This window comes from Pipra filicauda, unplaced genomic scaffold, assembly GCF_003945595.2.
Source record: "Pipra filicauda isolate LSUMZ 115617 unplaced genomic scaffold, ASM394559v2 scaffold226_size1812527_pilon, whole genome shotgun sequence".
NCBI lineage: Eukaryota > Metazoa > Chordata > Aves > Passeriformes > Pipridae > Pipra > Pipra filicauda.
The window spans coordinates 936,816-963,192 of record NW_024104339.1 but is presented as its reverse complement, the minus strand read 5'-3'; the positions used below and the strand labels follow the sequence as shown (position 1 = coordinate 963,192).

At 50.7% G+C, this 26,377-nt stretch overlaps 5 protein-coding genes across 6 annotated transcripts; 2 read left to right on the top strand and 3 right to left on the bottom strand.

The window, feature by feature from the left end:
- Positions 1 to 943: 943 nt before the first annotated feature.
- On the bottom strand, positions 944 to 9,292 carry PDAP1 (PDGFA associated protein 1). The gene is made up of 6 exons (XM_027743056.2): positions 9,193 to 9,292; positions 6,008 to 6,099; positions 4,008 to 4,115; positions 3,491 to 3,612; positions 2,462 to 2,613; positions 944 to 1,782 (listed from the first exon to the last, which is right to left on the bottom strand). The coding sequence occupies exons 1-6, from the start codon at positions 9,200 to 9,202 to the stop codon at positions 1,724 to 1,726; spliced, it is 543 nt and encodes a 180-aa protein (XP_027598857.1). The 5' UTR covers positions 9,203 to 9,292; the 3' UTR covers positions 944 to 1,723.
- A 106-nt stretch (positions 9,293 to 9,398) lies between these two features.
- On the top strand, positions 9,399 to 11,725 carry BUD31 (BUD31 homolog). 2 transcript variants are annotated; one of them, XM_027743058.2, is made up of 5 exons: positions 9,399 to 9,499; positions 10,016 to 10,172; positions 10,629 to 10,751; positions 10,951 to 11,117; positions 11,452 to 11,725. In XM_027743058.2, the coding sequence occupies exons 2-5, from the start codon at positions 10,079 to 10,081 to the stop codon at positions 11,500 to 11,502; spliced, it is 435 nt and encodes a 144-aa protein (XP_027598859.1). In that variant the 5' UTR covers positions 9,399 to 9,499; positions 10,016 to 10,078; the 3' UTR covers positions 11,503 to 11,725. The 2 variants fall into 2 exon arrangements, with proteins under 2 accessions (XP_027598859.1, XP_027598858.1); XM_027743057.2 differs by lacking the exon at positions 9,399 to 9,499 and adding an exon at positions 9,522 to 9,587.
- A 464-nt stretch (positions 11,726 to 12,189) lies between these two features.
- On the bottom strand, positions 12,190 to 16,919 carry PTCD1 (pentatricopeptide repeat domain 1). The gene is made up of 8 exons (XM_027743025.2): positions 16,333 to 16,919; positions 15,653 to 15,793; positions 15,237 to 15,455; positions 14,531 to 14,632; positions 13,446 to 14,198; positions 13,089 to 13,205; positions 12,683 to 12,865; positions 12,190 to 12,477 (listed from the first exon to the last, which is right to left on the bottom strand). The coding sequence occupies exons 1-8, from the start codon at positions 16,777 to 16,779 to the stop codon at positions 12,310 to 12,312; spliced, it is 2,130 nt and encodes a 709-aa protein (XP_027598826.1). The 5' UTR covers positions 16,780 to 16,919; the 3' UTR covers positions 12,190 to 12,309.
- Positions 16,920 to 17,156: 237 nt separating this feature from the next.
- Positions 17,157 to 25,193, top strand: CPSF4 (cleavage and polyadenylation specific factor 4). The gene is made up of 8 exons (XM_027743026.2): positions 17,157 to 17,433; positions 18,367 to 18,417; positions 18,928 to 19,080; positions 19,870 to 19,965; positions 20,117 to 20,210; positions 20,924 to 20,996; positions 21,541 to 21,633; positions 22,375 to 25,193. Exons 1-8 carry the CDS (start codon positions 17,331 to 17,333, stop codon positions 22,441 to 22,443), a joined length of 732 nt encoding a protein of 243 aa, XP_027598827.1. The 5' UTR covers positions 17,157 to 17,330; the 3' UTR covers positions 22,444 to 25,193.
- On the bottom strand, positions 24,187 to 25,945 carry ATP5MF (ATP synthase membrane subunit f). Its single transcript, XM_027743027.2, has 4 exons — positions 25,897 to 25,945; positions 25,697 to 25,804; positions 24,704 to 24,820; positions 24,187 to 24,364 (listed from the first exon to the last, which is right to left on the bottom strand). Exons 1-4 carry the CDS (start codon positions 25,910 to 25,912, stop codon positions 24,336 to 24,338), a joined length of 270 nt encoding a protein of 89 aa, XP_027598828.1. The 5' UTR covers positions 25,913 to 25,945; the 3' UTR covers positions 24,187 to 24,335.
- Positions 25,946 to 26,377: the final 432 nt, after the last annotated feature.

Sequence of the window (26,377 nt, the reverse complement as noted above, 5' to 3'; positions counted from 1 at the left end):
AGCAGGGTGTGTGCTACTGGGAAAAGGTTTTTCCACCCATTTCTGCATGTGAACAAGCCCCAACCCTACTCGATGCCCTGCTCCATCCCAGGCATCAAGCCCAAAAACTCCCACTGCCCCGTCCCACCCACATCCCTGTGCTGCAAGGATCACCCAGACTTTCTGTGCCAGTCTGTCCCCACCACGTCAGTTCTTCCCTCTCAGAGCTGACAGCACAGGCACCTCTCCTGGTTCCACTCAACTCATCACCCATAGCTCCCTATCCCAAATTACACCTTGGGCACAGGAGCAGCGGCTGGGGGAGCAGCTGTAGGGCTCAGGCCATGATCCATATGCAGAGATGAACCCAGGTATTCCCAGGAAAGCAGCTTCCCACTGTGGTTTGTCATCCTCACTGAGGATGACAGTCCCTGTGGCACACCCCTCTGCCACAGTCCCTGCAGTCAGGCACAGACAGGATTACACAGAACAAATCACATTTGTCCTGCACCTCCACAGCCTTAACCCCTCCACCAGTGACTCCCAGTGCTCTGAGCCCTGGGGCTGGATCTCCTCCAGCCTTCAGGGAGCGAGTCTGGGAAGTGCTGGTGTCCCAGAACAGGCTGGCAGCAGGACTCCCAGACCTCCTGGGGCACAGCAGGTTGGAGTATCTCCCCTTCCCCTCCTGCAGCCCTGCACTGAGACAGGACACGTGACAGGGTGACAGTTCGGTGACTGCCCTTCTGACACGGTGACTGGGCCAGACAGCACCCTGAGGGTAACTGTTTCCTCCTCCGTGGTAAACAGATTGTGCAAGACATCCATTAAAACAGCAGGGAAAGCTCTTCCCCCTCAGGCTGCATGTGCTAAACCTGGAGCCAAACCTCACCCCACAATCAGCAGCTGCAGGAGTCCCCCAGCCCCCCTAAGCTGTGCCCTCCACACACACACGAGGCCACAGCAGTTCTGATAACTTACAGTTTAATCAGCCAAATATACAAGTTCTGGTGTTGTTTTTTAAACTTGATCAAGTTTCGTTTTGTTTTTTTTTTCCCATCTGGATCTGACACAATAAATGTTTGTTTTTTCTCCTTTGAACAAAGGATGATGTGGTTAAAAACTGGCACTATCCCTAATAAAGAGGAGAAAAAAAAATGAAGAGGAGGGAAAAGGGGAGACTGGCTGCAAGAAAGGAGGGATGAATCCGGGAAGGAACGGCACTCCAGATGTCCATGAAGTCAGGCTCCAGCTCGTGCTGCAACGCCCTGCAGCAAAATTTGGTGGGCTCTTTGCCCAACTGGATTCCTCAGATACATTATCCTTTGGGATTTGATACCAAGTCAGTTCCCCACCCCATGCCCCACCCCACAACGACCCCACAATCTATCTTCTTGCAATCTAGTATTTGAAGCACCTCCCCTCCCACACAGCTCCCTCCCTCCCGCCCAGCCCCCCCATCTACGAGTTCTTGATCCTAAAAACAGCAAAAACATTCATGTTTCCGAACTGTAACAGGGAACTGCTGTTCAGCACAGCTCTGCACTGCAGAGAGCAGCTGCCCCTAACCCCAAATGGAAATCTGTGCCAGGATGAGGACAAACACATCGTCAGTGTCTCTTGGAGGTGGAGGTGACGTCGATGCTGCAGGACACCCTGCGTGGCATCGATGGAAGGCGACACGGCAGAGCTCCTGGCAGGACCAGGCACAGTTCCCTGGCGTTTCCTCCTCTTGCATGGCCTGTGCTTACTTGTTAAGGGATAGTGACTGCAGTCTTTTACCTGCCATGGCCGCTTCGTCTTTCGCTGGGGAAGGAAAACAACAGTTGCATCATTTCACGGCCCACGTCGGGGACTGGGGGGGGTTTGGCAGCCCCAGGGACTGAAATCCTGCCAGCAAAGGAAAAAAATCCTACCCTCCCCACCAATCCCTGGGAGATCCCCAGAGGTAAGAGGCACAGCCTCCACTTAAGTGTTCCCTTCTACCCCTGGCCTCTCTTAAGGCATCCACAAATCACTCTGATGCTGATGCCCAAATTTCTCTGTTGAAATTTGACAAGCTGTGCTTGTCAGACTTCTGGTTTACACCTACCAGAGCTATGGAGAAAGGCCAGGAAGGGAAGGAATGCTGCAAACTCCCTGGGCAGATTAGATCCCCAGCATGCAAAGAAGGTAAATCACAACCAGGAACCTGCTAAACCCCTAAACTGGAGCCAGCATTGCCTGGGAGGCACAGGATAACATGGATGTCAAGGAAAATTCCCTTCTCTCTTTCCCTGCTCCCCATTCAGGTGTCTGAGAGCTTTATAAATCAAGAGCTTATGAGAAGGAAACAGCTGAACCTGGTTTTGCTGAGGGGAGTTGTGAGAACACCACAGAGGCTCAGGAGATGAGGGATTAGCACATGTGACATGAGAAATGATGGCTCTTGGCACTGCAGCCGTGGCACAGAGAAGTAGGAGAGTATGATTAATTATTCTCTAACCTTTTCTTTCCTCTTCTTTCTTTCTGGCAGCTTCTTCCCTTTGCTTCCTGATGATGGCTAGTCGGGCAAGGTCTGCCTTGGCTTGCTCTGTTTTCCCAGCGAGGTGCATTTTCATGTATCTTTCTTTTGCCTTTTGTTTCTCTATTTCCTCTCTGTTTGAGGGGAAAAAAAACCACAAACAGTCACTAGAGTATCCAGGGAGGCACACAGGTACAGGCAGAGTGGGGGAGGCTTCCAGCTGAGAAGGATGGTGAGAACAAACATGGATGACCCACCAAAACTGGGGGGTCCTACACCAGTTTTCAGGCACAGGTTCTATCTCTTGCAGGGTTTGAAGACGGATGAGATTATTTCTACCTTCCTTCAGCTAAATAAGGACATGGACACACAAGGTCAAATGAATTAGCCCCAGACCACACAGCACTGTGACATGTTTTTCCCAGCCTTACCCTCAACGGTGTCCTGCTGAAGCAATCAACCCCAAATAAAAAAAAGCTTAAATCTTTCCCTCCAAAACTCGCCACTGATAAATGGAACTAGGAGATTAAACTTTGGTTTCCATCTCGTTCATCTGCTCAAAGACAAAAATTTCACCACGATGCCTGGAATCTGGGAAACCTCCACCTGTCACCAGGGCACCTTCTGCAGCAAGATTAAAGTGGATCCAAGGTGACCTCTGGCAAATGGATTTCTGTTACATCTTACTTTTTGGCATAAAACTTCATGAAAGGAATGGCTTAAATCCCTTTCTCTTAGTGCATCCTGGCTCCAGGATGGCCACAGCTGCTCCCAGAGGACAGACAACTTCTGTGAAGTTCATAGGGAATCACATTTTGGAACACAGTGAGCCCTGCCTGACAGTTTGCTGCTGTTCAGTGTCTGCTTTGGGCAGCAACACACTTAAAGGGTCTCCCTGAAACACCAACACCCAGAGCAGGGAAACACCTCCCCGTGTGAAGCTGCTGCCACCAGCAAGGATGAAATTCCAGGGATGCACCAGCTCCCACCAGGGGAGCAGGGAAGACTCACCTCTCTCGTCGTGAGAGCTCCTTAGGTCCATCCAGGTCCAGCTGAGTGACTTTTTTGGTTGTCTGAATGACACGATTGGGGTTCTCAATGTCTATCAACCCTTCCACTCCTTTGCGCTTTTGCTGCGGTTCAAGAACAAGGGGGGGTTTAAATCTCACAGTGAGTTGTCTCAGAGCTCATCAAACACACTGCAAAGCACCCCAAAAGCACAACTCAAGATGGTTTTACTAGCAGCCAGCAAAACCATTTATGAACCAAGATTGTTATCTTGGCATTCCAGCCTTTTTTAAAATTCTTCTTTGCCTTCATATTTCATCCATAAACATACATGAGCTTTCATTCTGAGGACAAAATGCTGTCAAAGTGAGGCTCTTTGGGCTTCTAAAAATAGTTCTTGCATAAAACATTACTTATAGGTAGCTCTCAAAGAAAACTCTTGAGTCAAGTGCATGAATCTGCCCCTGGCCCAAGAATCTGGGTGGTGCCACTGCATTAAGTGCCCTGAGAATGACACTACCTGATAATCCTCATCATCTTCATCACTCTCATCTGAATCTAAAGACTTCTTCTCCTTTTTGGGGTCCCCTGTTGCTCCTTCACCTCCTTCTTCTTGCTCCTCTTCTTCCTACAGAATCACAGGAAATCAGAGGAAATGTATGTCAATCAAAATCCCAAATCCAGCTCTTAAAGGAGACAACTTTGGAGGGATGAGGGACAGCTCTGAGCACTGGTGTTCCCAACACAGCCCTCATGTCACCAAGGGGGCCTGGCTGTTACAGAACAAGAGCTCATCCTCAGAGGTAAGTGTGATCACCAGTTCACCTCCAAACAACTCTGCTGTTCCCTCTAACAGGAAAATGATTGTAAAAGACACAACTGGCACTTTGTTCTCCCCAGATGAAAGATCTCCAGGAGAATTTTGCCCTGGGTTTTCAGTGCATAACATCTCAGACTGTAAACTACATAGATGCAGCATGGAGCTGATCCCATCCTGGGTCTAGATAAAAGAAAAACGACTAGAGAAGAGCAAACTGACAGCCATCAACCAGAACATTATTATCCAAGAAATTACAGCCTTTTTAGCACAGCTTCCACCAGTCAGAAGCCTGGGAATTGATTTCTGAAGCATTAGAAGATAAGATCAGAAGGACCAACACGGGTGTGAACAGCTTGTTTTACCACTGCCAACATCCCTCATTGAGCAACTGGCAAAGGGGATGAGCACGGGGCAGTAAGAGGAGTAATTTTGCTAATTTTGGGGGGTTTTAAGCTTTCCTTAATAAAATAGTGTTAGATGTAACCATCGCTGTATGATACGGATTGTCAGAAAAAATAAACCCTTCTCAAAGAGCAGCTCTCTGGTTTGTTGAGAAACAAGACACACTTCAAGTGGGTCCTGCTTTTCTGTTCCACTTCCAGCTGGTATTTTTATTAACAACATGGAAGCAGAGAACACTTAGACAGTTTGTGAATGACATCACACTGGCAGGAGTTGGAATCATTTTGAAAAACAGGATCAGACTCATAAGTGGTTTCAGAACTTGGAAATATGGCATGAAACCAAGAAGGTGGAATCAGAAAGTAACCAAGAGGAGTTACACTTTGGAAGAAGAAATCCAACACCAGGCTGGAATATGTGGCTAAGCAGCAAACCAAACAATCATCTTGAGTTCCAGCTGGGTAGAACATTAAAAAGGAGTCAACACTATGGCTCAGAACTGCCTGAAAGAGTCATCCTGGAGGTATTCATCAGTATTTCCTCCATGGGGTGTAATTATCCTCCTGTGGTCAGTGCTGGGAGGCCTCAGCTGGAATTGTGTGTTTGGGCTTAGGCAGCACTTTCAGAAAGTCACAGAAAAGGAGCAGTCAGAGTGTCACCAGAGCTGTGACAACTTGGGAATCAAGAGAGCAAGTGCTGCAAAAAGCAGCCATGGCTTTTAGGACACCAGTCAGGTCATGGAAGCAGGAGGAGATGTTACAGCCCAATGCTGGGGCACAGAAACACCCAAAAAAAGGCCTCATGCCAGAAAACTCTGTTATCTCCCCCTGGAAGTCAGAGGCAAAAAAGAAAATCACGTTTACAGGAAGAAGTCAAAGGAGTTTGGTCCTTTAAGTCTAGAAGAGGGCAAATATAATAATTTCAACATACAATAAGATGTCAAGATGTGAGCCCTTGTTCTCCAAAGCCAAGATGCAGAGCACAGATAAAAAAATTAGCTGACACTGGAGACTGGAATGATGAAATATGGGGAGAAAGCATCTCCAGAGCTGCTGAGTAATCAGTTCTCCTGTCCTTTAACCTTCAAATGGTGAACTGGATGGTCCACCACACCTCAGGAACCAGGCTAGATGACACCCTGCAGTCTCCCTAGTTGGGAATGTTCAGAGTCCATACTCTGATCACTGTTGGAATGATCTCAGCAATGCCTAAGCTGCCATTGCTCCTGAATCACAAGTAATCAGGCTGGACACACCAGGAATTGTGGCAGGAAGTACACAGTGGAGGCAAACACATACCCTTGCCTTTTGCTTTTCTGCTTGGAGCTGGGCATCAATCTCTTCAGGACTCGTGTACTGTCTTGCTCGGCCTTTGTGGCCTCCTTTTCTACCTGCACAAAATAATAAAATTAACAAATGGGTTAGTGATGAGCTTCCAGAAAGGTCTGTTCCTCCTGCAGCACTCTCTGGATTTTCAGTGCAGATTGGACAAACCAAAATAGCTCCTCTGATGGGACCTAAAGAACAAAAAGCCCACACTGAACTTGGTGAAACGCTTCAAGATTTTGGGGTAAGATGCACAAAGAATTGGGATTATTGATACCACCCTTCTCTGCCTGCACTCGTGGCCTCTTTGATTCCCTTTCCAGGCTGCCAAGGGGTGCACAGTCCCACAACAGATCCCAGTTCCCTGCACAGGGGGAGTCACAGTGTGTTCCTGTGGTTACAACCTACATTCCCAAAGCTTGGCTCCGTTACCCCTCCCCTGCACTGAGGCTGTGCCAGGGGAAAATAGGAAGCTAGTTGGACAAAAGCTTTGGGAATTACAATGAGAGCTGAAGAAGCACTGAAAGGAGCCTCCATGTTTTACTGCTTTAGAAGGAAAAATAAAAACAAGCTCTAGGAACCAGGAAGGGGAGACAGCGTGGCCGGGACTGCCTGGCTGAGATCTGCCCCAAGCTCCAGACTCTGGTATTAATGAACTGCTGAAGCCATCAATGATTCCTGCAAGTCACTGCTCACTTTATGTTCTTCCAGCCCAAAGAACTGGGAAGCACATTGGACAGAGTCAGTCCACAGCCCCGAGAGAGGGAGACTGGCAAAAAGAATACAACTCTGGCAAGGGAGCTCCCTGCTACTGCAGGAGTCTTGGAAGGAGCGGGAAATCCTGGATCTCACTCACCCTCCTCACTTCACCTGCCCAGGACAAGGAACCTTATGGTGATGGGGAGGGATGAGGGTCATCTCTCCTTCCTTGGGACTGCGTGGGATCCATGGGAGACCTGCCACTGCTCTGTCACTGTGTGCTGTTGGACTGGCAGGGACTGGGAGTGCCAGGGCAGGCAGCCCCTGTGGGCTGTGAGCTTTAGAGATCCCACGTTTTCTGACCAACTCTCCTGGCTCAGCAGAGACAAACTCTCACATGTTTCAGCTCAGTAAAAGCAGAGCTGTGGAGTAAATTATCCCAAAGTCCCCACAGTGAAGCCTTACAGACTCCAGAGATGTTTTACCATGAGAAACATGGAAGCACAGACACCAGAGGCTTCTCCCTGCCCTCAGCTGGGGAGGCTCGTGGGCTCTCAAACCACAAGCACAACTCGCTGCACACACAGATGGGTGTTTGCTGCTTGTCTGTTCCCACCATCCCACGTGGCAACACTGACACCCTCTGGGAAGGGGATCTACCATGGGAATGCTCCGGAGGAGACATTACCTCACTGCCCAGCCCATGACATCACTCCAAATGGAGCAACACTAAGATCTCTGACACACCAAGAGGGGCCAGGCAGCTCCTCATCCAGCTGCTCCAGAATTCCACACTGGGCTGGGGACTGAGGAACACAAAAACCTCATCACTGCAAATAAACAGGGGTGATAAGGCAGAGAAGCAACTAAACAGGAATTATTTTTTATTAAAAGCCTAAAAAGAAGCAAATGGAAGAGTGAAGCCCACGAGAGGGACTGTGGGGAGCTCAGGGAGTGCAGGGCCATGGCTCTGCTCCCAAAACCTCAGTCAGACACAGGGATTGCTGGTCCTACACCTGCCACTGAGCAGCTCAGTGCCTCAGTTTCCCCATCTGCAAAACAGGGATGATTCTTTTCCTCCTCTGTGAAGCATTTTTAAAAAGTCACTGCCTGCAGATTTCACCTCCAGCAAAGCCCACTGTGCCAGGCACACCCTCAAACACCTCTATCTTCAGCTTTAAACAGCAAAATTAAGGGATTTAAATGAAAGAGAATAAAAGGATACCGATGGAATCACTTCTCTTTTAAATCAAGTTATCAAAAAAAAAACCCTGAAATAATCAGAAATAATCCTGTAACAAAAAATTTATTATTGGATGATTAATGCCCCCCCCTTTTATGTTAAACAATGAGTGCCAAAATCCACTGACTGCCATCCACTAATTGCCACTGACCTGGGGGCAGGGAGGAAATGAGCAATGACCCCTCTTTTCCCAAAAAGCAAAAGGTTCGAGTTAAACATTTAAAGCTGTGCAATGAAACAAAGAATCCTGGGTTACGGGGCATTTAAATATAGAAAATGGGGTTAAAACCGACCTTCACAAAAACCACGTGAAAGCCCCAGCCCCATCTACCAGCACCGTGCAGATGGGCACAAAATGAGGTGGTTAAAGAAAATCTAAACCGGGAATCGGGTCTGGTGCTGAAGCCTGGGAATTGCTGATGAAATAAACGGCGGGGAAGGGGCAACGGGGAGGGCCGGCCCGCGTTAAACGCGTGCGACCGGGGCTTGCCGGAGCCAATTATGCAGATAGGGCCTGCGGAGAAGGTTCTGGGTGGATCCAGCCCGGCCGTGACAGCCCCGTCAGCTCTTGAATCACACGAGGAGCGAGTCGGTGCCCGCTCGGGAACACCCAGAACGCGGCCACATCAAAGGAGCCGCGCCTGGAGCCCCCGAAGCCCCCCCGGGCCGGGACCCTCTGAGCCCCTTTCCCGGCCCCTGGGAACGGGATGGCCCCGAACCCCCGGGACCCCCCCGGTGTGGCCGGGACCCCCTCCCCGTGAGCCCCAAGCCCCGTCCCGGGGGAGCGGCCGCGGCTCCCATCGCGTGGGGAACACACGGAGCTCACACCGGGAACACGGAGGGGACCCGGGCCCCCCGCCCCGGGGCTGCCGCGCTTTTTGGGGGGGCACAGAGCGGGCCCCCCAGCCCTGAGGGCAGCGCGGGGAACCCGCCGTGTCGGGGGGGCGGGAGGAACCCACAGAGGAACCCGAAATCCCCCCCCCAGCGCCCACCGCCAGCCGCGGAGCGCCCTCAGGGACCCCCCGATGAAGGAGAGCGGGACCCCCCGGTGAGGGGGAAAGGGACCCCCCGAGCCCACCCCCGGCCGGGGCAGGGGGCGGAACGGGCCCCCCGCAGCATCTCCACAGCCTGCGGGGAGGGACACGATCCCTGCCCGCCGCAGCCTCCGCACCCCCCGAGCGCCCTCCCCGCCGTCCCACCGGCGCGGCCCCTCCACCTTTCGGCATCGCGGCGATGGCGGCGCGGCCCCCCCGGCCCGAGCGGCGCCCCGGAACCGGAACCGGGACCGCCCCCGCCCGCAGGACCCCGAGCGGAGCCGCCCTCGCCGCCGCCCCCGGGCCGGGCCGGGTCTGTCCCGGTGGTTTCTCTGTCTCTGTCCCGGTGGTTTCTCTCCCCGTTCCCGAGCGCGGCGGCGGGAGGGGCGGCGGGGGGGGGGGGGTGTTGGCTCGGGCAGCGCGTGGGGCGGCCCAAGGGCGGGGCCGCGGGAGGACCCCGGTGACGGAGGCGGCGCGACGGGAGAGGGGGTGAGGGGAGAGGGATTGGGAACGGGAACGGGACGGGGAGCGGGACAGGAACTGGGATCGGGACTAAGATCGGGACCGGGAGCGGCGGGTGAGCGGGACCGGGACAGGGAACGGGATTGGGACTGGAACCGTGACCAGAACAGGGAGCGGGGCCGGGACCGGGATTAGGACAGGGACTGGGGTCGGGACCGTGGTCGGAACAGGGAGCGGGGCCGGGACAGGAATCGGGATCGAGATCCGCGGCCTCTCCTCTCCCCCAGCGCTCCCGGGTTCCGCTCTGGGCCGTCGGTGCCGGGCCCGGGGCCTCGCCCCGCTGTCACCGGGAGCTCCCGGAGCTGTCGCCTCGGGTGGCCCGGGGTGCGGGAGGAGAAAAACCAATTTACTGTACAGCAAACACAGGGATTCCACCCCTCTCACGAGCTCCGTGAAGCTCGTTTTTACCCTCGAAGAGGAAAACAGGAAAAGGAGCCTTAGGAGAAACATATCTGGCAACTGCTTTCCTTTGGTTTTCCCCAGTGATCCCGAGGCAGTGCAGGCAGACCCTCGAGCCCTCGCCTTTTCCCCTCCGTTCCTGAGGCAATGCCCAAAGTGAAGAGGAGCAGGAAGCCCCCCCCAGACGGGTGGGAGCTCATTGAGCCCACGCTGGATGAGCTGGATCAGAAGATGAGAGAAGGTGAGTGGGGCCGTGACCCCAGAACAAGCTCCAGGGAGCTGCTTCACGAAGCTCAGCTTGCCCTGCATGTACAGGTGGACCTGCTCTGTCCAGTGCTGCTGAGCCTGGGCTAGGGCTGGTCCCTGGGTTTGGTGTGAGCTCAGGTTACAGAGCACAGAGCTTTGGTTACAGGTTGGTTTAGGGCTGGAGCTCCCTTGGGTGTGGAAAGACTTGTAGTTCTTGTCCAGGCATGAAGTCACCGACCATCCCAGTGTGGGTCACTCACCCCACTGCCAGTGGGTTTATTCCCTAAAGGAACTGTTCCAGGTCAGGCCCCTTTAATTTGAGTCTTCTCCCATTAATCTTAGTCTTATCCCTGCCATGTATTAAAGTTATGAGTGCCCTTGGACCAGTTTATTGCCAAGTGACTGAGGAAATAATTTGCCAGCTGAACCCTGGTGTTTGTTTCCCTCCCAGCGGAGACAGAGCCACACGAGGGGAAGAGGAAAGTGGAATCCCTGTGGCCCATCTTCAGAATCCACCACCAGAAAACACGTTATATCTTCGACCTCTTCTACAAGAGGAAAGCCATCAGCAGAGGTGAGAGGACAGGGCTTTACCTTGGGCAGGGGAAGACTGGAGCAATGTGCGACCTGTGGATGCACCTGAACTGGGAGCTGGTGGGAAGGATCAGGTTTGTGGGGAGGGAGGGTGGAGGGAAGGCTGGGCAGCTGGTTACTACAGCCAGTAACTCCTGAGTGTTTCAACACCTCCCTGTGTGATGTCTGCCCCTCCCCAGAGCTCTACGAGTACTGCATCAAGGAGGGCTATGCTGACAAGAACCTGATTGCCAAGTGGAAGAAGCAGGGCTATGAGAACCTGTGCTGCCTGCGTTGCATCCAGACACGGGACACCAACTTCGGAACCAACTGCATCTGCAGGGTCCCCAAAAGCAAGCTGGAAGTGGTGAGTGTGCAGCTTGTTCCTCTGCTGGTCTGGACCTTTGTAGGACCTGGTCTGACTTCTTTGAGGTCAGGGACAGCAGAGGAGGTTGTGCTGTTCTTCCTGGTAGTTTCCTTTACCTTTTCCTACCTCTACTCATTTGCTACCTGTGTTGGTAGAGTTGGTGTCTAGTTGGTTCTGAAGTTACTATCAGCTTTGGCACTCATTTAAAGTATGGGAAATAACAGAAAGCTAGCCAGTAGAAACCCTTCCCACACACAACCCTTCCCTGCCTCAAGGCCTGAGCCTGCTCTGTCTGTGGCTTGGCTGAAACACCTTCCTCGTGTTCCTTTTTCAGGGCAGAATCATTGAGTGCACTCACTGTGGATGCAGAGGCTGTTCTGGGTGAAGCCTTTGGTCATCAGACTGCTTTGGGAACTCTGAGGGATGTCCTCCTCCTCCTCAATGGACTATGAGTGCAATTGCACCACTTCCTGGGATGGGATATTTCTGTAAAGCAATTAAAGCAGCAGCATAATCACCTGGATCCTGCATAAATGGGAGGGAGGGGGTGCTCTGGAGTAGGGTTTTGTGTAGCCATTTATTTTAAAATAAAGTTTGCCTTCCTGAGAGTGGTGTCATGTTCTGGCAAAACATTCCTGTGCCCCTTTTCTCCTGTTGGATGTGTTCTGGGTGCTTGGTTTGAAGGTTGTTCTGAATGTGAGTTGGTTTTCAACCAGCTCTCACCCTTCTCAACTAACTTCAGTTTAAAAGGCTGTTTGGAAAGAAAATAATACAGTTTCCCAGCATCCAATTGGATTTGAGCTCTTCCCTGACCCTGTGTAGGTGGCAGCTGAATTTCACTGGAATTCTCTGCTGAGGTGTGGACCCTGGAATTAATGCATAGATCCTTTCAGGAATGCCAGCAGTCTAGAGACTTACAGGTCACATGTGAAGTGACAGAACACAGAACACAGTCAAAACCAGCACTGAGTTAAAGCCCTGTTCAATCTGATTTTGCTTCTTCCTTGTTAAGCACAGGGTTTGCTGAACTACAGCCTGTCTAATCCTCTTAAGGAAATCCACTGAAAACGTATTTGCTTCTCCTTAAAACAAAATATTTTATTATGTAGAAGCAGCTTTACTACAAGCAGTTTGAAGCAGCAAGTCATGCATGTTCCTTGTGCTGGAAGAACTTGAAATGCCCTCCTCCTGCTCACTGTTCCTGCACGGCCTCGGCCTCGCTGTCCTGCACCCCACGTTTGGCTGTCCTGTATTTGGCCCAGGGGTGGGGGGTCTCCTCTCCAGCCATAACTTTTAACCACCGGTAGTAGTAGCCACGGAAACCATCAATCTTCTCCAGGTATGGGTTCCTAGACTTGTACTGCAAACAGAAATCCAACAAAACAAGTTTCTGTTAGACAAGAACTCACTTCAGTACCAAGAGAGCTACAAGCTGCTACCGAAGAAAGAGTGATCATGTCAGCCAGATCAGACAAACCCAAAGGAAACTCAGGCATCTACGATTCCCCTCCCTTGCTGCTGTCCTTTGTGACCCCTTCACACCCTGAGCAGTGCTGGCTCCTTACCCTGTCGAATTTTGGGGGGTACTGTGCTGCGAACTCCAGCTGGCGGATGATCACCTCGTTGGGAGCCACCTCGTTGTTCCTCATGTCCCGCAGGATCTCTGTCAGGTAACTGTAATCCAGCTTCCTCACAGCACCAGCAATGAGGGTGCTGTAGATGTACTTGTTGGGAGTTATTCCAGACCTCTGGAAACCACAAATGCTGCAGTTAAACTTTTTTATCTGCTGACCAGTGCAGAACTCGGAGAAGGAAAAGCCTCCTTCTCACACAAGGAGCACACCTCCCTGGAAGTGAGAACACAACTACCTGCCACAAAAACCTCAGCAGGTATTTTAGCAGCATTAACCCTTCATTTTGCTTCTCCCTGCAGCTTGAACCCCAAGCAGCAGAGGATTTTTCTTTGATTACCTTCAAATCCGAGAGGAGCTGCAGTCCATCCTTCTCCTGGTGGCAAGCAATTGCCAAGTTACAGAATGTCTGGAGGTTGGGTGACAGTCCCCTCTTCACCAGAGCTGGCAGCACGCTCTGCAAGATACAAGTCTTGGCATCAGTTCCCAAAAAGCATCACTATAGCTTTCCAGACAGGAAGCTGGATGTGCTAGAATGGAAACCATAAATACTTAGAAATTAACCCAAGTACCAGTTTGTGGAAAAATGTGAGATCCCAGTTTCTGTCATGGACAGAGAAATGGGTCTCACAGCAAAACACAGGAGGCGTGAGACAAGGAGGTGGTGAGAGGGCCGGTTCTGAGGTTTTTCTCTCACCTTTGCTCCCTCCAGGTCTCCCTGTTTGCTTTTCTTCCTTATTAAAGTGTTAAAGAAGGTCACATCTACTTTCACTTTATGCTCATCCAGCAGTGCCAGCAAGGAGGACTCTGAGGGGCTTTGGGGTTCCACCAGCTCAGCCAGTAACGTGAATGTTTTAATGTTGGGCTCTGCATTGTCCTCTTTCATTTTGTTCAAGAATCCCTCCACGTCCCCCATCAAAGCCAGCCTGTGGGATGGTGTGGCCACTGTCCCCAAGGAAACCACGGCTGCGTCAGGCATCCTGGAATCCAGCAAGTTGGGCAGGTTGCAGAAAGGCAGCTCCTGGCTTGGGTGTGCCTGTTCCAGCTCCATCTCCCTGTGGTCTCTCCTCATCAAGGCTCCAGCCCTGCTGTGGGTGACACCGGGGCTGTCAGGAGCAGCTGGTTCTTCTTCGGCCTGATTCACATCTTTATTTTGTTGCTGAATCGGTTCCTCGGGCTGCACCGAGCTCTCCTGAAATAATTGCTTTTCCATAGCTTCCACATCCAGCTGGACAGCAACACTCTCTGATCCCTTCTTCCTCCAATTTCTCATCCTTTCCTTCCGCTTCCCAGGTGGGAGCTGTAGCTGAGGTGAGTTCTCAGGGGGTCTGAGCAGGAGTTCAGAGGCCAGGACGGGGTCGCCGATCCCGCAGTCTCTCGCCGCGCGCAGCATCAGGTTGTAGGTGTGGCTGTTGCCCTTTATCCCAAGTTTAGTCATTTCTTTCCAGACCTGAAGAGGGGAAGATGCACACCTGATGTGATATTAAATAACAGCAGCATGTCTAGCAGGCTGTAGGCACATCTGTCAATGGGATCTGTGTGCAGAGGAGTGAGTTTACAGCACGACAAGGACAGTGACCTCAAGTTAGTGGAGCCCTGTGAGATGATCCAGGGCTGTTCACCAGCGTATAGGATGTCCTGGTGGAAGTCTAGTTTTCAGAACTTGTCCTAGGAGGAGCTGAGCTCCTCCCATTTCACCAGCCCTGAGCCACCCACTGTGTTCAAGTGATGAGTTACAATACAGCAGCACTTCCCCCTCCCAGTTAGAACATGAGGACACACCTGCAAGGCGTATCGGAACCCATTTTCACTGTCCTTTATGCAGCTCATGAGAAGGAAGCTGAAGGTCTCAGCTGTCAGGACATGCCCCTTCTGCACAATCTCCTAAAAAAGCAGAGAAAACATTAAACTTCCCAGTTATCCAGTCTGGTGCAGTTGGCTGTGAAGCTCTGATTCTACTGTCATTTTCTGGGGAAAGAGAAGAAACAAGGCATAGGGTGAACAGAACCACTGCTCCAGGAGAAAGAGAGCCCTGAAACATGCCCAGATCCTTATGGGAGGTATGGGGAATCTGGAGGCAGAAACAACAATCTGTTTAGCTATTCCCAGACTGACCCTTCTGAGAAGAGCTGCTGTAAGAGCCCTAAAAGGAGCCAGGTATCAATATACAGGTGTCCAGAATGAGGAGGGGAGACAGAGAGGGTACGTGCGAACTCCACAGAAACTTTGTTTGGTAAGTTTCTGACACACCTGATGTTATTTTTATAACACCTGACCAATTTTAAAGCCAAAGCTGCCTCTTTTTAGGTACTTGGTGTTTGGTATGTAGAATTTCGCTGCAGGAGAATGAAGGCCCAATGAAACACAAACACATGATCTGCCGTTCTCTCTGCTGGAAACTAAATTAAAAAAACGACGCGACATGAAGACTTCCAGGAGCTTTAACCACAGCAGGCCAGGTTTAACGTGGGACAAACGACCTGTTTACCTTGAGTACATCGAAGCACATCTTGAGGTCCGAGCAGAGGGCGCAGACCTTGAGCAGGGCGTGGTAGGTGATGAGGTTCAGCTCCTCGTTCTTGCTCTGCAGCTGCTGCCGCAGTTTCAGGGCGCTCTGCAGCCCCGAGTCCTTCCACGGCGACTCGGCGCAGGCGTTGAACAGGGCCGTGTAAGTGGCCTCCGTGGGGACCAACCCTCGTTTTTTCATCTAGGGGAAGAGAAGAAGCAGTTGAACTTGCTTCCTTAAGGCAGGGCTTGTAGAACTTTTTAACTTGCTTTTAAGAGTTTCAGGCTAAGAAGGTGCCAACGCTTCACTCAAAGGCGTTTTGGAGACAAAGTGAAGCGATTGAATGTTTGGAACAGTTTTAGTTTGGAAAAATGTTTTGAGAGAGAACTTAAACCTACGTCATTGTAGAGCCTGAATGCCTTTTTCACATAGCCAACCCTGCCACAGCCACCAATGAGAACGGTGTAATTGCTTTCCGCCGGCTGGACACGCTCCTCCTTCAGCATCTGCACCTCAAACAGCTCCAGAGCCTCTGCCAGCTAGAGGGAAGAGGAAAATCCACAATAAGGGAACAAGAGAATGAATTACAATGGATATTTAAGCATGCAGCTGTGGGCAGATAGCAGTAGAAGTCCTACAGAGCGTGGGGTTCCTCATACAAAGGCTGGAGAGGGACTTTTGACAGGGCATGTGGTGACAGGATAAAAGAGAATGGCTTTAAGCTGAAAAAGGGGATATTTAGATTAGGAAGAAATTCTTCCCTGGGAGGGTGGTGAGGCCCTGGCACAGGTTGCCCAGAGAAGCTGTGGCTGCCCCATCCCTGGAAGTGCCCAAGGCCAGGTTGGACGGGGCTTGGAGCAACCTGGGCTAGTGGAAGGTGTCCCTGCCCATGGCAGGGGGTGGGACTGGATGAGCTTTAAGGCCCCTTCCAACCCAAACCATTCTGGTATTCTGTGACGATTCTACAACAAATTCTATTTTTTTTCTTTCTGTAGAGATACCAAGTAAGTGATAGATGGGTCAGAGCTGCATCTTTCATCAGTGATATTAAAAAAAAAGAGAAGAACTGGGACCAAACCTTGTCCTCTTTGATGAGGGCCTTGCACCGTAGGAAGTACCAGTACGGTGTGTTCTTAGGGCCGCGTCGAGGTTTTCTTTCTGGTTCTTCCTCCCCCTCTTCTTGAAGCTTTAAATCCCAAAAGCGTGATGAGGCTTTGTGGTAATACTTTCTAGAGGAAAACTTATCAGACAGCGTCCCGAACTCCACGCCTTCATCTTCATCCTCCTCCTCCTCCTCGGGGGCTGCAGTGCAGGTGCCAGCACCGATGTCCCTGGGGCCGCTCCCGGCCAGTTTGCAGGAGGGCTGTGAGGAGCTGCACAGCCGTGTCAGCGGGGCCTGGCCCGGGGGCCGGGGCAGGAACGGGGCCGGTCCGGAGCCACCCCCGGGGGCCGCGCCCCGCGCCCGCAGCACAGCGGGGGAGGCACCGCGGCACCAGCGCGGGACGAGGAGCCGCAGGGAGCTCATGGTGTGCCCGCTGCCCCCGGGAGGGAGGAGGGACCCGAGCGGGGTTCGGAGCGCGGAGCGGAGCCGGGACCTCGCGGGACCCGACCGGAAACCGGAGCGGGGGCCCGAGCGGGCCGGCAGCGCGGAGCGGGACAGGGGGAGCGGGGAGAGGGCCCGGCCCCCCACACGCACCGTCGCCCCGCCCCGCCCCGCCCCTCCTCTGACCCTCGGCGCCTGCGCGCGCGGAAGGGGCGGGGCGGCGGCGGGCGGCCTCCGATTGGCGGGAGCGCGCGCGCTGCCCGCCGGGGACGCGGCGCCGCGGGCGCTGATTGGCGGGAGCGCGCGCGCTGCCCGCCGGGCGGGCCGTGCCCGCCGTGGGTCCCGTCATTCCGCGGGCGGGCGGCGCGGGGCGGCCACGGGGCTGCCGCCGCTGCCTCCCCTCACCGCAGGCACTGCCGGCGCGGAGCGGAGCGGGCCGGGCCGGGCCCGCCCGGGCCCGCCCGGCCGCCGCGGCCACCACCGCCACCATTCCGCCCCTACCCTCTCGCTGCCGCCGGCCCCCAGCTGCCACCATGCAGGAGCTCATCGCCAGCGTGGACCACATCACGTTCGACCTGGAGCTGGCCGTGGAGCAGCAGCTGGGGGCGCAGCCGCTGCCCTTCCCTGGCATGGACAGTGCGTGTGGGGTCTCTCTTCCCTGGGTGCTGGGGCCGCTGGGACTGTGAGGCTGAGGAGGCTGGGCTGGGCTGGGCTGGGCTGGGCTGGGCTGGGCTGGGGTGGGTGGGAGGTTTCCAGGGATCTCAGGGTCTTCCTCGGGTCTTATCCTCAGATCCACCCAACTTCCACTTTCCCATGAGGTGTCTGTCCTAATCCAGATGTTTTTGTTTTTTACTTAACGAAAACTCTCGTTAGTACCTAGCCACGCTGGAAAAATGAACACTGAGGTGCTCATGTTGAATAAACATCACTGTCCTGCACAGTACTTTATGTTTCTCCTTTCATCACTTCTTGATACATGAAGCATTTTGAATGGCAGGGAGTTGTCATCTTTAGATTTATCTGTGGCTGAGTCTCTAAACCTTTTCCTTCAGTCTGACACAAACAGACTCAGGAGACTCGTAGTTTGCTGGATTTTTTTGGCTAGTCTACTAAAGTTTTGTTTTAACTCCCTTGAACATTCCTATTGGTCAGGATCAGCAAGGGATAACATGCTAATGGTTGTTTCGGGCTGTTCTGGTTAAAAACTATAAGACTATTAAGGCCAGGACTGTAAGTAAAGGGTTCAGGAGTTGGACTTCGATGATCCTTGTGGGTCCCTTCCAACTCAGAATATTCTGTGATTTATTGACATGATTGACTTAATGGCAGAGGACAACCCAGTCAACAAAACCAAAATAGCTGAAAAACAAAACAAGCACCACCAAATCTCTGCAAATTCCCCTTGGTGCCCCCAAGAAAATTAGAGATATTTGTGAAGGACCAGGCTTGAACAAGGAAAGTAAATTCCCCAAACCAAAACGCTGCTTTTCCTTCAATGTTGAGGAGAAATAATTAAAAAGTTGCTATGAAGCTTTGTTGAAATTAACTATATTTCCTTGTTCTCCACAGAATCGGGCGCGGCTGTCTGTGAGTTCTTTTTAAAGGCGGCATGTGGAAAAGGCAAGTCATATGGAAGGGTGGAAATGCAATTATTCCTGCAGGGTGGACGGGCGAAAAACAGATTTTCTAGCTCTGTTTATAGTACTCTTGATCAGTAAAGCTGAGGGCATAACACAGATAGAGGATATAACTGAAGGATGTTGGAATAACTGCAGCAGTTGGGAAATAATTGTATATTTTAAAGACATTGGGAGGTGAATAAGGAAAGCTCCTGTTAAAGGAAGGTGTGAACTTGCCACACACAGACCTTGCTGTGGATGTGCCTGGATTAATTGCTGTGGTTTGCAGTTGTCAAGATTAAGAGCTGGAGACTTTTTTAGAGGGTTACACAAGACTTTTTTGGAACTCCCTCTTTTGCTGTTGTCACTTAAGGCTGAAATCACAACTGATGTCTTCTGAAACCCCTATTGCAGAGGGGAACAAAGTGTTGCCGTTGCCCTGTTCCTCCTTGTGACATGTATTTGAATTGTTCTCTTCTCCCTTCTCCTTGCCCCACCCGTCCTTCCACAGGGGGCATGTGCCCGTTCCGACACATCAGTGGGGAAAAGACAGTTGTTTGTAAACACTGGCTGCGAGGACTGTGCAAAAAGGGAGACCAGTGCGAGTTTCTGCACGAGTATGACATGACCAAGATGCCTGAGTGTTACTTCTACTCCAAATTTGGTAAGTAACCCCTGCTTGTTGTCCTTTGCTGGTGTGGGAGCCTGGTGAAGAGGATCCTGGTACATGCCTCTCATCCATCTTCAGAGCATTCCGGTTCTTCTGTGTGTGATGAGGTGTTAGATTATCATTTTTTTCAGATCTCTTAGTCCTTCACCTTATTATCCACCCAACTTTGTGACATATTGTAGATGTCTTCACTCTCAAGAGCTTGTCCCCTTTGCAGGAAGAGGGGGGAAGTTCAAGTTTTCACTGAAAACTTTTATGCCTTATGTTCATTTTTTGGGGTAAGAGAGGAGTAGGCTGAGCAGCTGGTCTTTGCATGACTTATTTTGGGGAGTTGATGAGCAGCAGAGGGCATGGGGGTGCAAAACCTTTATGCACTTGCTTTCCAGCTCTGGAGATCTGGACATAATGAGGCAACTTGCTGCCAGAAACCTACAGTCTTGTAGGTTTCCTTGGATTGAGGTTAGTGTGCAATTTGTAGTTTCTCCACGCTTCTGGTGCACTAAATGTTTGGGTTTTGTTATCATGACTGCTCTTTCAAATTTAGTTTCCCTGTTGTTTTTAAAAGCACACATAAATTATCCAGTCTGGTAGAACTTTACTCACCAGGGATGAATCCTTGGTGTTCTCCATGTAGGTTAAGACAGGCAGTAAGACTGTTGTGCCTGAACTTACGAGTGTTGGCAACAGCCCTGTGGGAGCTACACGATCCAGGTGATGCTTTGAGAGTCATTTTGAACTCAGACCTGCACCGTTGACTGAGAAGTGTGTTTGCCTTTGGTACAGGGGAATGCAGTAACAAAGAATGTCCATTCTTGCACATTGACCCGGAGTCTAAGATCAAAGACTGTCCCTGGTATGACAGAGGCTTCTGTAAACACGGTATGTACCTCACACAGCTGCTGTTTCTGTGGCTCTAAGTCAGGGGTGGGGTGTTGCTGTTCTCTCTTTGCATGATCTGCTGGTGTACTTGCTCTGCTGAGTGCTGGGGTAGGGATTTATGAGATGGAGACTGCTGAGCTCTGTATTGCAGGTCCCCTCTGCAGACACCGGCACACTCGGAGAGTCATTTGTGTGAATTACCTGGTAGGATTCTGCCCAGAGGGACCTGCCTGTAAATTCATGCAGTGAGTATGCTCCAGGCCTGGCCTGGAACCTTCTGTGTCCCTTGGAATCTGGTAAATGTCAAATGAGGGTGCTCCAGTGCTTCCCAATGGCTTTGGAGGTTTAGCCAAGGTTTAGTTTGGCCAAATTTTTACTCATCTGAGGAAAGAGAGACTACTTACAAGAACATGTAGAGACAGGACAAGGGGGATGGTTTTAAACCAAAAGAAAGTAGGTTTAGATTAGATATCAGAAAAAAATTTTCCCTGTGAGAGTGATGAGGCCCTGGCACAGGTTGCCCAGAGAAGCTGGGGCTGCCCCATCCCTGGAAGTGTCCAAGGCCAGGTTGGACAGGGCTTGGAGCAACCTGGGCTAGTGGAAGGTGTCCCTGCCCATGGCAGGGGGGTGGAACAAGATGAGGTTTAAGGTCCCTTCCAGCCAAAACCATTCTGTGATATGAGGCAGGGTCTCTCCAGAGAGCTCCCAGTAAGACTCTGGAGTGGTGATTAGATGCTGTCAGTGCAGTGGGATCACAGGGTTTTATATTCCAGAAGGCTTCACAGGCAGAGGGATGTGTTACACACATGGAAAGAGAAGTGGAAAGGGGGAGGTCTGCTTCCTGTGAGCCAAATTCAATTGGCTGAACATTCTGTTCTTTGGATTTACTTGACTGAGCTGATGCTAAAACGTTGGGATATGATTTGAGAATCAATTTTCTTGTTTCCATCTAAACCAGCCCTCGGTTTGAACTGCCAATGGGAACCACAGAGCAACCACCACTGCCTCAGCCGACACAAACACAGCAAAAGGTACACACTTCCCCTGCCTCCCCCACACGCCTGCCCTCAAGCCTTTCCCACAGCGCTTTAAAATAGAATATATTGTCCAAGTGGTCAAAATTGGGCACTCAGGCTCTTGGGTCTGGAAGGGAGAATTAAGGAGTGAGCATCATAGTGATGAGAGCCCCACAATTGTTCCAACTCGACACGGAGATCTGGTCACAGAACACTCCCACGCGACACAGGAGCACGTCACACGTGGTTGTGCAGCAGTCTGCCAGTTTGTGTAATCTGTGTGACATCCCTCCGTGATGGCAATGATATTTTAGCAGCCTAAACCTACTCTCCAGATCTGCTTTCAGAGAAAAACAGGATCTCTGGGCTTTGTAAGGCTCAGTGCTTGATTTCTTCTCTCTGGTGCTCCAGCTGGCAGAGCACCCACACACAGATTTGGAGGAAAACTGATCATTTGACATTATGGGGTGCTCTTTTTCCCTTCTAAACAAAATAACAACCACAGAGATCTTTATCCTTGATGCACTTAACGAGTCAGAACTCTTCTCCAAACCAACAGAGGACACCCCAAGTCATTGGAGTCATGCAGTCTCAAAACAACAACAGTGGCAACAGAGGACCCCGGCCCCTGGAGCAAGTCACCTGCTACAAGGTAATTCAGAGGGGAGGGATGAGGAGGGAAAACAAAAGGTTTTTTCCCCACAAGCCCCAACTCCAGCACTAGAAAAGGGCAAAGGATCTTCCTGTTCCATCAGCCTTGGCAGTTACATCACTATATGTGTCAACTCTGCCTGTAAAAATCACTGTGATTGGATGGGGGTATTAAATGTCTGAATCCATTTCACTGAAGACCTTTAACAGCTGCTTATTATTTTACCTGCGAGCAAATTACAGATCTGGAAAATGGTGTTGTACCAGATATTGGCATTTCTCTGGATATTCTCTGAATGGCTTTAAGGTGCAAAGTCATGAGTCTGCTCATGACTTTCTCAGGTTCAGAGGCACTTTGCTCTGTTTAATTCAGGATAGCAGATCAGGGGAGTCCCCACAGGTCTCTGATGTAGTGCATATCAGATGGAGTAGTCTTGGAACCCTCAAATGTTGAAATTCTCCTTGTGTTTTACAGCCCTTTGCTGTTTGTGGTTGTTGCTTTGTAGTGGGTTATAATAAAGTGGCATCACTTGGCTCCCAGCACAGAAGCAGCTTTTGCTCCAAGGATTGGAAGCAGCCCGTAGATCATATCCCTTGTGACAGCATATTTCACTTCACCTGCTAAATTCTGCACCTGTGGAAAAGCTTCCAAATGGGAACAGTTGCTGGCTACCTTGATAAAGGCAGCTAGAAGGAAAAAGATGTAACTGTGTAGTAATTCCTGTCTCTCTTTCTCTTGCAGTGTGGAGAAAAAGGTCATTATGCCAACAGATGCACCAAAGGACATCTGGCCTTTCTCAGTGGACAGTGAAGGAGCAGAAGGTGCAAGGTTGCTGTTGCCGCTGAGGAAAGGTTTCTGCCTAGCACCATGTCTGGAGCTATTAATCAGGTTGTTTTTTAATGCCATTACTGAAAGAACTGGTCAGAGGCTGGCTGCTGCTAAGCAACGTTTTTGTAATTGTCTCCAATTTTTTTTAAGTTTTAACCTTTTTCAAGCCGATTTTGACCTCTGCCTGTTTTCATTGAGCCCTGATGAAAGGCAGATCTAAAAGCCAGTAGATAAACCAACCCCTTACTGGTGCAGCACCCCGGGTAAACACATCTTAGGCCAGTGTTTCTTTGAAGTATTTTCCTTCTGCCACTTCTTTTTGGAGAACCTACAGCGTTTCAGCCTTCCCTGTGGAAGCAGGAAGACTGACTGGGAAAATTTAAACACTTGCAATGCCTTCTCCTCAGTGAGAAACAGGGATTCTGCTGTCCTGTAGCTCCTAAACAGCAAAGTCATGTTTCCAGGCCCAGCCTGGTAAAGCTTGTCCTGATGGCTGACTTAACACTTCAAGTACATCAGGCAGTAAAACTCGTGTCCACTCACTTTGTTTCTGTGCTTCTTGCTGTACTGAAGGTTAGAAATTAATCTTCAGGGTGAGAACCAATCAAGGGGAGAATAAATTGGCAAAATCTCTCGGCCAGACAGTAAGGAACAGGACAAAAATCCTAATAGGAAAGCTGCATCTGTGCTCAGTTTCCATTTGCAAAAAGCAAGGAGGGAAATGAGCATGTCTTGAAAGTACGAATAGAAGAGCCTTCTCTCAGCCCCCCATCATCCAGCTCACACTGAGCAGGGATTCCCACAGCCTAGAGAAGAGCACGAAGTGGAGCTGTATCTTCTATGGAACACTGCTTTTAAAAGTGGTAGAGATTTCTTTTGAGAGCAATTTTTTTGCAAACCCAAACCCCATTTGTTTTGAGAAGACTTATTTTGAAAGGGCCAATGACAAAAAATGTATTAAAAAAAAGAAAAAAACCCACATTTCCCCCCCAGTGTGAGCCTTACTGACTCGACCCCATCTCTCGTTTGCTGCCTGCCTTTATACTTTGTTTTTATTGAAATGTACTGATGGCAAAAGCTGGCTGTGAATTTATTTTTCTTTAAGAACAAGGTGATCTGGCTTGATCTGATTAAGAGAAGTGAAGAGCCTGTGCTGGTGTGAATGACTGGGTTATTTCACTGTGCAGTCACTGCAAGTTTCAAGTCTAAGGTCAGACACTCTTTGTAACACTTTGTGCCCCCAGAGGCTGAACAGTGGCCAGGCTGAGATGTGTGAGCTTATACCCACTCAGAAGGACCTCCCAGCTTTAGCAGTGAAAGCAGGTAGAGTTTTGACAGAAATTCTGGGTTATCTGAGGCAAGGAGCATTACAATCCCAGTGACAGAATGAGAGTTGCAGACCTGTCTCATCTCAGACAGTGCTCTGCAATGATGGAAAACTGCCCAAATACCTACAGAGCCTGGAGACAGCCTTAGAACTAGAAACACCAACATGCCACCTAAAGCTCAGACATTCTTTCAAATCAAAACACATCCTCTCAGCCAGGAACGGCCAGGAGGAAGCGCTTAGTTTTATCAACCAGGAAATCAGTGGCAATAGTTCTCCCAGTTCATAATGCAGTCCAAGGAGCAGATGCTTTCCCAACCACCTCTGAACCTACCCTGAGGGGTGAAACTCCGAGAATGCACAGTACAATTAACAACTCAATTAAGGAGAGTGTCAGCTCAGAAAACGTAAAGTGTAAGCACTTTATTATTGGTCACAACAGCACAGATTCAACATGAATAGTTGTGATGTCTTCTGTCAGGGTAACTGTGCCAGCAGCCAGGGCTGTTCAGGAGCTGTACCTTCACCTTCTGACACTGATGGTGCCTCAGTGGTATTTCCTGCGCCGGTCGTGCTCTGCAGCAAAGCACAGCAAGTTAATTTTCCTCAAGTCACAAGGAAAAAAAAACCACCACACCTGAAATTACAGGCAAGAAAGCACTCTGAAAAACTCCCTGAACATGTATTTTCTAAGTCCTGTCAGGTCAGACAGGCACCAAGACCTAAACATTCTTCATTGCCAAGAAAATACTGGCCAGCTGGTAATGTACCAAGTAAACAATCAGGGTTTCTATGCTAAGTTTGTTTACCCACAATCTTTCATTTTATTTTTAAAAGCAGCAGCAGGCTGTTTTTATTACCCCAAGCAACCTTCCAAGCTGCCCTGCACACACAGAGAGCCTTGTTTTTACTTACTGATGTGACTGTAGCTCCAGATGTAGCTGAGAACAACATACCCAGCCAGCACCATGGAGATACCCCCGAGGCCCCCCTTCTTCACATTGATGTATTTGTTGTAGTATCTGTCATAACCTGGGGAGGAGGAAGAGTTTTCAGAGTAGCCAGATGAGCTGTGGGCTTTCCTGAGTCAGAAAGAAGCGTCCTGGATTCACAGAACTTAAGGAAATTGTTTCTAATGAAACACATCTGAAAGTCTCAGAAGTAAGTCTGGGAGGAGGCAACCTGTGCATCAGTTGAGCAAGGTGATCTCAAGTTAATAGCCCTAAGCCTTAAAAAAAAAAAAAAAGGGGGAAAAAAAGCCATTTATCATTTTTTCCCTAAACATTGTGACTTTCATGAGCTCAAGCTACTTAGGAGTTATCTAATTCTTTCATACTGGTGTACGTACGTTATGCAGACATTTGCATTTGATATGTTGTGTTTAAATCTACTTTGATGAGTTCAAGCTGCTTTGGAGTTCTCTAATTCTTCCATACCATTGCATATACATGATATACGTACATATGTGTATTATCAAATGCAAACTCTTGCATTTGATATTTTGTGTTTGGATCTGCCTGAATGAGATCAGTACCTACAGCAAAGGACACTGGTCAAAGCTCTTCCCAAGTGATTTTAAGTGCCCTGTGTCCTTTTGTACCATCTGCAGGGCTCAACTGCTTTTAAAAATTATTTTCTATTGACCTGTGATGTTGGGAAACTTAGAGATTTTCAGCCAGTGGGTTCAGGACTAAGGGCATCCCATTTCCCCTTTATACGAGAAGGAATTATGAAAACAAACCTCTGGTGAATAAAGTTCACGTGAGAAACAAATTTACAGATAGGAGAATGAGGTGTTACAGGAGAAACTCCACTCCGGCAGGCAGAGATGCCTGTGTGCTGCTCTGCTCTCCCTGGCTCCGTCAGGAGAAGGGATTCAGGGATTCTCGCCCTCCGCGCCCCCCTCACCTCGTCGACAGGCCCCCACGATGCCGCCGGGGGTGAAGTCCCTCATGGCCAGCCAGGAGGGCAGCTGGCCCAGCTTCACGTCCATCAGCTTCGTGTCCTTGAGGAGAACTGCGGCGGGGAGAGGGAGAGAGCGGGGTGAGAGGGGAGGGAGGGCAGGAGGGGTGAGGGGGCCGCGGTCACCTTGGAGCCCCCGCACTCACCCGGCGGCTGCGCCATCTTGGAGTGGCCGGAGCGGCGCGCGGGGCACCACGGGAGGGAGGGCGGGGGGACCCGGATGGGGCGGGGAGGGGGCGGCGCCATGTTGGGAAGGGCGCGGCCCCTCAGGGCGGGTCCTGGGTCCGTCCTGACCTGGGGGCGGGACGCGGAGTAACGAGTACAAACTGAGAGGGGGGAAGTTCAGGTTAGACGTCGGGAAGAAATTCTTCCCTGTGAGGGCGGTGAGGCCCCAGCAGAGGTTGCCCAGAAAAGCTATGGCTGCCCCATTCCTGGGGTTGTCCAATGCCAGGTTGGACGGGACTTGGAGCAACCTGGGATAGTGGGAGGTTGCCCTGCCCATGGCAGGGGAGTGGAACGAGATGATCTTTAAGGTCCATTCCAACCCCTTAAAACTCTTATGATTCCATGATCTCCTCACTGGGGGTCAGTTCCCAATGGGGGCTGCAGGCTTTGTGGGGGCACTGC